Genomic DNA, 10,426 nt, shown 5'->3' with positions numbered 1-10,426 from the left:
TGATAGAAACTTTCCTTGAGATATTTATGGATGACTTCTCGATATTTAGCTCTTCTTTTGATGACTGTTTGCAGAATTTGAAGGTGGTGTTGATGAGATGCGAGGAGACAAAGTTGGTGCTGAATTGGGAAAAATGTCATTTTATGGTACAAGAAGGCATAGTATTGAGGCACAAAATATCAGAGCATGGAATAGAGGTGGATAACGTAAAAGTCGAATTTATCAAGAACTTACCACCTCCGACATCCATAAAGGGAGTTAGAAGTTTTCTAGGCTAAGTCGGTTTTTATCGGCGTTTTATTAAATATTTTTCAAAAATTTCCAAACCTATATCTTCTTTACTTATGAAAGATGTGCCGTTTGATTTTAACTCTTACTGTCTACAGACATACGAGGATTTAAAGGAGGGCTTGGTGACGGCTCCTATTTTGGTGGCACCGCATTGCGATCTACCCTTCGAGATCATGTGCGATGCCAACGATACTGCGGTTAATGTTGTTCTTAGCCAGCGGCAAAACAAGGTATTTCATACGATATAATACGCAAGTAAAACCTTAGATGAGGTTCAATTGAATTATTCAACCACTGAAAAGGAATTACTTGCAGTAGTATTCGCACTTGATAAGTTTCATTCATATCTTGTGTTATCCAAAGTCATTTTTTACACAGACCACTCTGCACTGAAATATTTACTTGCTAAGAAAGATGCAAAGCCACGCCTACTTAGGTGGATTTTATTGTTAAAAGAATTTGATCTTCAAATAAAGGATAAGAAGGGTGTTGAGAATGTGGTAGCGGATCACTTGCCTAGATTGGAGTTGATTAGTACTGACTGTGTAGATCATGTTATTAACGATTGGTTTCCTGATGAGCAGCTAATAGAGGCGAAACAATGTCCTTGGTATGAAAATTTTGATAACTTTCTTGTCACAGGCACACCACCACCAAATCTATCGTTTCACCAATGAAAGAAATTCTTCTCTGACGTGAAACATTATTTTTGGGAGGAACCATTTTTGTTTAGGATTTGTGCAGATTCCATGATAAGAAGGTGTGTTGCAGAGGAGGAGTTTGGTCAAATTCTCAACCATTGCCATGACCGTGAGGTAGGTGGTCATTTTAGACCAACAAGGACGGTATCTAAGGTACTTGAATATGGCTTCTACTGCCCAACTCTATTTAAAGATGCCCGTTCTTATATGCTTACCTGTGATAAATGCCAGCGGACAGGTAACATATCTAACCGTCATGAAATGCCATTAAATAATATTCTTGAGTGCGAGGTTTTTGATGTGTGGGGGATAGACTTCATGGGACCGTTTCCCAGTTCGTTCATGAAAAATTATATTTTGGTGGCAGTTGACTATGTGTCTAAGTGGGTAGAGGAAAAAGCATATGCCACTAATGATGCTCAAGTGGTCCTGAAATTTCTAAATAAATTTTTCTTAACAGGTTTGGGTCACCACGAGCAATCATTAGTAATGGTGGCACCCATTTTTGCAACAAACTCTTTGAAAAAATTTTGAGCAAATACGGTGTCATACATAAGATTTCTACCCCTATCACCCTCATACGAGTGGTCAAGTGGAATTGTCGAACCGAGAGATCAAGCGGATTTTGGAAAAAGTGGTAGGTGCCAGTCGGAAAGACTGGACAATGAGGTTAGATGATGCTCTTTGGGCATATAGGACTGCTTTCAAAACACCTATAGGCACTACACCATATAGGTTATTGTTTGGTAAAGCATGTCATCTACCTGTAGAGTAAGAGCATCGGGAATATTGGGCAACAAAAGCACTAAACTTTAAATTTACTGATGCAGGTGAACGACGTCTGCTTAAATTGGATCAGTTGGAGGAATTCCAAAATCTGGCATATGATCTCGCATTGTCATACACGGAAAAGATAAAGAGGGCTCATGAAAAGTGAATCATCGAAAGGGAAATAAAAAAGAAGACGAAAATGTCCTACTCTACAACTCCCGGTTGCGACTGTTTCCCGAAAAATTGAAGTCGCGATGGTCTGGTCCATTCGCGATTTATAAAGTTTACCTATCGGGAGATGTATAATTGCAAGATGGAAAGGATGAGACATTTACGGTCAATGCCCAGCGACTGAAGCACTATATGGATAGCACAATTGAGCCACAACTTGGAATCACCTGGTTCCAGGACAATATGAACTGAAACTGATCGACAGTCAAGCTCTCGACTATAAATTGAGAACTACCTCTCTTCTCTACTTAATTCGATTTTATTGCTATAGTTTATTTATTAAGTTTAACAAAAAAAAATTTGTGGGCTACGCACGAGGTCCTCCTGGGCGGAAACTTATGTCCGCCCGGGCGCGCCACTTTTACAAAAAAAAAATTTTAAAAAGCCGTGAAGCATCTGCCCAGGCGGAAACTTATGTCCGCCCGGGCGGGTCGCAGAACTTTTTAAATCTCCCGTCTTTTTTTCTCTTCCTCATTCAAACCCTACTTCACCCCCTTCGAAATTTCGCCGCCTCCTCTCTTAATTATCACTCAAATAACCAGTTTTGTGCCGATTTCATGTCAAACTGTGTCACCACCTTCACCAAGCACCAAGTGCGTCAATTTTCCGGCCACCCCTTTGTTTCTCCGGCCACCGCTGCAACTTTCCGACCGCCACTGTGATTCCACGATGCTTCCTCTCTCGGATTCCGGCGAGTAATTTTTCCAACAACACATCTCCTACTTCGGGCTTCTTGTTCTTCACAAATCATTAACGATATCGCCTAAGAAAGCTCCAGTAAGTCACGACGCTTCTTCGTCATCATCTCGTAATTCCCAGTTGTTTGTGAATAATGCTGCTAAGGAACGCTATGAACTTGCCAAAATACATCGAGCTCCGATTCGAGAGCGTGGTTTCCAGCTTGTATAAAATATTTTTATTACAAATCAAATTGAAATTAGAGGATGAGGAATAATAAAGCAATTGTGAGAGGGAAATTGGTGGATTTTAGTTCGATAGAGATTAATAGGGTGCTTGAGACACCGGTTGTGGATGATTCGGTGTATATGGAATGGGCTGCAGACCCCAACTTAGACTTGATGATGTGCAGGATCTGCTATCCGGGGTCTCTGGGGAAGACACCTGGTTCGCACACTTGTTTCGCTGAGAAATATTTGTTAGTCCCGGCTGCGATGTGGTATGAATTTTTTGCCACATGATTGATGTCAGTCTGGCACACTAGCGACGTACAGAAGGAGAGGGGAGTGTTGATTTATGCACTGATAGCCCATATGCCAACCAATGTGGAGAAAATTATTCATTAACAGATCCAGCTGAGTATTCACAATCTGAATGTGGCATTATTCTTTCCCCACATTATCATTGAGCTGTGTACGGGCGCTGGGTCGTTTTTCAGGATGATGATGAATAGTTGCCACCGACCAAGGCCCTTGATGACACCAGCTGGCTACAGAAGACCGCAGTCTGGCGGAAGGCTTTCCCTCAGTTTGGCCTTATTTGGGACAGCTTTACTTTCGATCCACTGCCACGGCAGCCCCCACCACCTGCCCCGCGAACTCGATTTCATCTTCTTCAAGACCGGATGGACGAATTTGCTGCATTCGTTGACCATCAGTTATAGTGGCAGGCTGTGAGTCAGAAATATCAGACCGCTACTGATGCCATGTTGTGTCTATCCCTGAGCCACAGTGGTATTGACTCGGCCATTATGCCACCACCTATGCCAGCTTTCCCGCCGCCGTTTCAGTTTAACTACGCCGATGCACCAGATCCGGAAGCTGGCGTCATTCCCCTGGAGGAGTACGAGGAGGATGATCATTGAGAAGGGAGTCACTTCTGCCCCTTCTTTTATTTTTTGCATTTCGTTTAGATCATTTTATTTATTTCTATTTCTGTTGCATACTTCGGTTATATTGCATCCATTTTTTTTGTACTATCTTCTCTTTTTCTATCATCTGTTGCATTGGGGACACTGCTCGACTTTAGTATTGGGGGGTGGATGGGTGTTGTTTGTGTGTTCAGTTTGGTGCTTTGTTGGTTTTATTTGTTGGCATTTAGTTTTAGCCGTTTTTCATTGGTGTGTGTGTCAGCCGACAGTGTTTGAAGTAGTACTTGTTAGCCAAGGATGATTAAGAGGTGATGAGACATTCTCTGTCTGTCGTGTACTCGTATTCCTTTAGCACATAATGCGGTGAAGACATGAAGTTTTATTTAAAACATTGAATTCTCTTTGCACGAATGTTAGAACTAAAAGCATGCATGATAAGATGGTGAAAATTTAAAACCAAAGTGGGGAACGAAGAGGTTTGAAGGTGTGAATTGAGCTTGAATATATTCTCTTGAATCGAGGTATTTATCAGCAGCGTTAAAAAAGAGAACGATGAAGATATAAGGTGTGGGGGAGCCAAATAAAGGAATGAAATCCTATTCTTGGCTAAAGTTGGAGATGAAAAGTGTTGGGGAGCCGAATAAAGGAGTGAAATCCAATTCCTGGCTAAAAATGTAAAACACATGGATTTGAATCTGAAATGAAAGGTTCTAATATAGTCTTTTATTACTATATTCTAATTCAGTAAAAAAAAATGGTTGCTGATGGATACTGAGTGCAGAGGAATAGAGGAGATTAAGATTTACACTAACAGGCTGATTTAAATATCTGACAATGGTTGAGAATGGATCCCTCTGTCATATATGATGCTAGGACTAACGACACATACATACACGTTCAGGCTTTATTTGAAACAATGTCTAGATCAAGGAAAGTGCGAAGAGTTATGCTTTTACATTGACAGACAAGGGAATATGTTGAGTTTCGCTGAGGCAAATTGATGAGTATGAATTCACTGTCGAACTAATTTGTGTCATGTTTCGTTTTGTCGTGTCACATGTTTACTCGAGGGCGAGCAAAAGGTTAGTATTGGGGGATTGATGTAGATGGATTTTACGTGTTTTCATATTATGTGATAGCTCATTGTGTTGCACATATCGTATAGATTGCATAAATTTTGTGACATTTTGGCATATATTATGTTTTATTGTTTCTCATGTGTCTTGTGGGTGAAAATGGAGGAGATTTGTGAATAAACTGAAGAAAATGCATCGATGTGTGAGAGACCTCCGCCCAAGCGCACATATATGTCCGCCCGGGCGCCTGCAAGGTGTGAGAAAAAGATTTTTTGCAAGAGTCATCTGCCCAGGCGCAAACTTATGTCCGGGCGCGTCGAATGAAAATATACAATAAGATCTGCGAAGGCCATCTGCCCAGGCGGAAACTTATGTCCGCTCGGGCGCATTTGATTTTTGGAAAGATTTGCTGCCGATCTTTTTCCTAAATTTTGAAATGATCCTGATAGATGGCACGATTTTGGAAGATATTCATACATCATTCAGCAGCCAAGGAGTCTAGAGAGGGAGAAAAGCTTGGAGAAATTGCTTGGAGTTGAAGATTCGAAGATTTCCGGGCACAGTTCTTCGCAGATCTCGTCTTGTCTAGTATTTCTTATTTAGTATTTATTGTTTAAAGATTGTGTTGTTTATTTTCACTATGAATTCGCGTAGCTAAACTAAAATATTTGTTGGGATTTAAGGGGATCCTACCCCGAAACTGATTTAGTTAATTTGTATTTCAATTGTTGGTTTATACTTGATTATGCAACAATTTTCATTATAATTATTAAAGTATAGCTAACTTTAATAATAATCTTATATTGTGAGTGAGTTCGAGAGAATAACTTATGATAAGAAAAAGTAGAATAGTTCGTGGATCTATAATTTACATAGACATATGAAATTGGATACGCGCCGATAGTCATAGTACGATCGGGCGAACACTAGGGGATTTCATATATCGTTATGCGATTCACTCTTGATAAATAATTAGAGCATTTAATTACTTCACTGAGTAGAATTAGTTTGGCATAGCTCGAGAGGGCTTGTTCAATTGAATAGGAAATCATGTTGGAAGCATACATCACTATCAAACGAATTAAATGATTAACAAGGGGTAGGTGAACTGAAATTCCCAACAAATCCATTTCTCATCGAAATCTATTTGGTTTAGAGTTTATATTTCATCATTTAATTCTCGACTTGCTCAATTATTTTTTATTTAATTTTAGTAGTTATAAACAACCATTCAAGTTTTGTTGCTAAAGATTTGATAACTGAAAATAATAATTGCAAAATACATTCTTCAGTGGAACGATACTCGTACTCGCGTACATTATACTATTACTTGACATCGTGCACATGAGATTAAGTTTCGAGCATATAAAATCATATTTTTACTAAGGATTCCACAGTGAAAGTTTTGTTCGATCAGAATATCTTGCACTTCTCCTCATATAAGTAATGTCTCAAAATCTTCAATGCAAAAAACTACTGCTGCAAGCTCAAGATCATGAGTATGGTAGTTTTTCTCATTAATTTTCAACCATCTTGACGCATAAGCTATAACTCGGTCATTTTGCATCAGAACTGCACCCAAACCAAGTTTAGAAGCGTCGGTAAATAGAACATAGTCTCCTTAGCCCGATGGTATAGACAACACTGGTGCTGATATCAAAGCTTGCTTCAACTTATCAAAACTGTCTTTACACTCGAATCCCCATAAAAACTTTGCATTCTTCTTAGTCAAGGGTGTCAAAGGTACTACAATAGTTGAGAATCCCTTGATGAATTTGCGATAGTAGCCAGCTAGTCCCAAGAAACTGCGAATCTCGATAACAGTCTTCTGTACTGGCCACTCTTTTACTGTCTCAACTTTACTTGGATCAACTTCAACGCCATCACTAGAAATAATGTGGCTTAGGAAAGCTTCTCTATCAAGCCAAAACTCACACTTGCTGAACTTTGCATATAACTTTCTATCTTGCAATACTTGTAGTGATGTCCTCAAATGATGACTATGCTCCTCTTTGCTCTTGGAATAGATCATAGTATCATCAATGAAGACTATGATAAATTGATCTAAATACAGATGAAATACGCGATTCATGAGATCCATGAAGATCGCTGGCGCATTGGTCAATCCAAATGGCATGACCATAAACTCGTAGTACCCATATCTACTACGAAATGTTGTCTTGTAAACATCACTCTTTCACTTTCAACTGATGGTATTAAGAACGAAGATCAATTTTAGAAAATATTTATGCTCCTTGTAACTGATCAAATAAATCTTCAATTCTTAGCAGTGGATACTTATTCTTGATAGTGACTCTATTAAGCTCTCGATAATCAATGCAGAATCGCATACTACCATATTTATTCTTCACAAATAACATTGGTGCGCCCCATGGAGAATAACAAGGCGAATAAAACCCATGTCTAGCAATTCTTGGATTTGATCTTTTAATCCTTTCATTTCAGCGGGTGCTAGATGATAAGGTACTTTAGATATAGGAACGGTGCCCGGCATTAACTCGATAGAAAATTTCACCTCACGATCGGGTGGAATGCCAGAAAAGTCTTAGGGAAAGACACTAGGAAATCTTTGACAATATCAACATCTTCCAATTTCTAGTTGATAGAAACATGTGCGGTAGTGACACATGCTAGAAAAGCTTGGTATCCACGTTTAATAAGCTTCCTCGCACATAGAAAAGAGATAATGTGAGGCATTTGCTTGTTTTTTCGCCGTCTCAAAGACAAAAGATTTACCACTAAGCGGTCGAATAGACACTGATCGCTGACGAAAATCAATTGAAGCTCCTTTCGCTGATAACCAATCCATCCCAATTATGATATCAAATTCAGGCATATGAAGCACAATAAGATCTGCCCGAACTATATCTTTGAATAAACGAAGATTTAGATTCATGACAATTTTAGACGTAAGCATTTGATAACCGGAAGGAATAGAAACTTTGAAATCCAAACCCATATCTTCAGGGGTAACATTTAGTCGCTTGATGAAGGTTTCAGATATTAAGGAATGTGTAGCTCCTGAATCTAGCAGTGCATAGGTAGCTACACCTCGAATGATAATCCTCCATGCGGCGAAAATGTCTTTAATTCTTTTTATGTTGAAGCTTAAGGAATTTCTATTATTATTCCCAAATTTATGTGAAGATTACGCGTTGAAATTAAGCTTTTCTTGAAAAATTACTCTTAGCCCTTCAATTTTTCGAAATTTTCATTTTAGTCCCCAAATTTTTAAATATTTACAATTTGATCCCTATATTTTTCAGAAATTCTCATTGAGACCCTTAAGTTTTGGAAATTACATTTTTGGCCCTTAAGAATTCGGAAATTGCCTTAAGTCCTTTATCTTTCGGTTAGTTACATTTTGGTCCCTTGATTTATCAAAAATTACATTTCAGTCCTCATAATTTCGAAAATTGTAGTTAGATCCCTCCATAAATTCGAAACTCTTAACCAACCATTAATTATAAATTTCTTTAATTTTTGTCCCTACATATTTTATTTGGAATTATTTCATCCTTTGCGTAAAATAAGGCTCAAAATCAATACCAATTTCTATGGTTTCTAAAATCATATCTTGATTTCCAACTAAGGTAAAGCATGCAACTTAATTTACACTAGGTTAATCTTGATCCCAATTCAATTCTAATAACCAATTTAACATTTCATGTAATTTAAAAGCAATATAAAAATGTTAAATGACTAGGTTACCCGTGATAAACGTAGTGTCTGCCTCCTCCTCAGCTTCTTCATTCATAACATATTCTCTTCCAACAGTAGGTGCATTATTCTTCGGGCAATCAGCAGCTTTGTGCCCTTCTTCCTTGCATATAAAGTACTTAGTAGTACCCCACACGCATGGTCCATAGTGTAGTCGATTGCACTTCTTGAATGGCTGTCCCTCTGCAGGTTTTGGTGATGCAGGTGGCGGCGGCTTTTGCTGTCCTTGCTTCTTGACTTGACCTTGGGGCTTTTGAGGCCCTTGAGGTCTAGGAAGACCCATATATGGCTTCTTGTTTGGCTGATTATTATTTTGGTGTTGATGTCTCTTGCGCTGCATCTCAAACTCAATGTCTTTTAAGGATTCCTCAAATTGAAATGCATAAGTCGTAGCAGTAGCATAATCCACAGGACGCATCATCATAACATTATTCAGTATGGTAGGTCGTAGACCATCCATGAATTGTCTAAGATTCTCTGCAGCATCCCTCGCAATAAGAGGTACAAAGTGACAACCCCTATCAAATTTCTTCACAAATTCAGCAACAGAAATGTCTCCCTGACGGAGAGTCATAAATTCCCTCTTCAATCGCCCTCTAACTTTAGCAGTAAAATACTTCTCGTAGAATATCTCTTTGAATTGAACCCATGTAAGTGTAGCAAGATTAACACCATGCTCGGCTCCTTTCCACCATAATGAACCATCATCTCTAAACAAATAAGTGGCACACCTCACACGGTCTGCATCCCCCATATCCTAATAAAGAAAGTGTACATCGAGTGCACGAATCTATGACTTAGCATCAAAGGAATCGGTGGTGCTAGAAAATTCCTTCCGCCCTAGCCTCCAAAACTGATCATATATGTCATGTTGTGGCCTAGGTGCTTGCTATAACTGCTGTAACTGCTGATGCAACTACTATTGTTATAACTGGTGCTCGAAGAAACGAGCCATCCCTTCTAAGGCACGAGTAGCAGCATCCCCATTAGGAGACAGGGGTGCATTAACATTCTGATCCTCGGTGGTCTCTGTCTGTCTATCAAGAGGTGCACGTCTAGGAGAAATTATATCTAAATGTTTTTTCTCAAATTCTAACGTAACCAACATGCATTTAAATTTAAGATTTTTAATCATAAGACATATCCTAATACATTTAGCAATTTAAGCATACAAAGCATATATACTCAAAAAGCTAATAAACATGTAACGTAAACATATTCTTGTCATCATGCAGGTAACATCATTTTAAATCATACAAAGCATGTAAAACTTACAAATTGAGGCTTGACAATTGATTTTCCCGGCGCTGATGGTGGCTTGTCCTTTACAGAACCATTGCTCTGATATCTACTGAATCTTCTGTTATTCTTTTTGCTTAAAAAGTACTATAAATTTTTTTAAAAAAAAAAACCTAAACCATTCGGCCGATGCATATTCATATATACACAAAATATTTTTGCACCGTTTTTAAAATAAATCAACCAACTAATATTTGAAAATCAAAGGGAATAGTCAAATCGTCTAACATTTTACCAAACCTAAAAAACAATAAACTTGAAAAGTATCATCCTCTCAAAAACCACTCAAAAGCATAAATAAATAAATAGTCTTGAAAATCTTTAACGTAAATCATAAATTAAAATCATAAGTGCGGAAAAATATAGAAGCGCTGGTTCTCGGGTTATGTGCACCGACAGTCAAGCAAAGTCAACCATTAAGACCTCCCACATCATAATTATTAATATCACCTGCATCAATCACACCTAATGAGTCTAAAGACTCAACA

The 10,426-nt window shown here is 38.4% G+C and overlaps 1 protein-coding gene across 1 annotated transcript; it reads right to left on the bottom strand.

The window, feature by feature from the left end:
- Positions 1-6,519: 6,519 nt before the first annotated feature.
- Positions 6,520-9,393, bottom strand: LOC140824272 (uncharacterized). The gene is made up of 2 exons (XM_073185870.1): positions 8,631-9,393; positions 6,520-6,962 (listed from the first exon to the last, which is right to left on the bottom strand). Exons 1-2 carry the CDS (start codon positions 9,391-9,393, stop codon positions 6,520-6,522), a joined length of 1,206 nt encoding a protein of 401 aa, XP_073041971.1.
- Positions 9,394-10,426: the final 1,033 nt, after the last annotated feature.

Source organism: Primulina eburnea, chromosome 2, assembly GCF_022965805.1.
Source record: "Primulina eburnea isolate SZY01 chromosome 2, ASM2296580v1, whole genome shotgun sequence".
NCBI classification, from domain to species: Eukaryota; Viridiplantae; Streptophyta; class Magnoliopsida; order Lamiales; family Gesneriaceae; genus Primulina; species Primulina eburnea.
This window is presented reverse-complemented; position numbering and strand designations above follow the sequence as displayed.